At 38.3% G+C, this 209-nt stretch overlaps 1 protein-coding gene across 1 annotated transcript in view; it reads right to left on the bottom strand.

Annotated features, from left to right (window-relative positions):
• LOC119592574 (nucleolar protein dao-5-like) overlaps nucleotides 1-209 on the bottom strand; it is a gene marked incomplete at its 3' end in the record, with an annotated part of 19,358 nt that overhangs the window by 15,086 nt on the left and 4,063 nt on the right. The window contains 1 exon segment of the mRNA XM_037941454.1: nucleotides 45-167. Within this exon segment, the coding sequence (XP_037797382.1) occupies nucleotides 45-167 (123 nt within the window).

A 209-nucleotide genomic window follows, 5' to 3' on the forward strand; every position in this document is an offset into this window, starting at 1 on the left:
CTACTTTTATCAAAACACAACAAATGATAAAAACAGAAACTTACATTTTCACTCCGTGGTACAGACACCCTTGAGAGTTTTCCAAACTGTGAGAAGAATGCCTTTAGTTCCCTATCATAAAATCCATGCGGGAGGTGAGAGATAAAGACAACTCCTGATTCGGTTTCCTGAAAGAATAAATAAAGGCTCAGCATGATTGCCTGTTCCTT

Source organism: Penaeus monodon, chromosome 30 (genome assembly GCF_015228065.2).
Source record: "Penaeus monodon isolate SGIC_2016 chromosome 30, NSTDA_Pmon_1, whole genome shotgun sequence".
Taxonomy (NCBI): Eukaryota; Metazoa; Arthropoda; class Malacostraca; order Decapoda; family Penaeidae; genus Penaeus; species Penaeus monodon.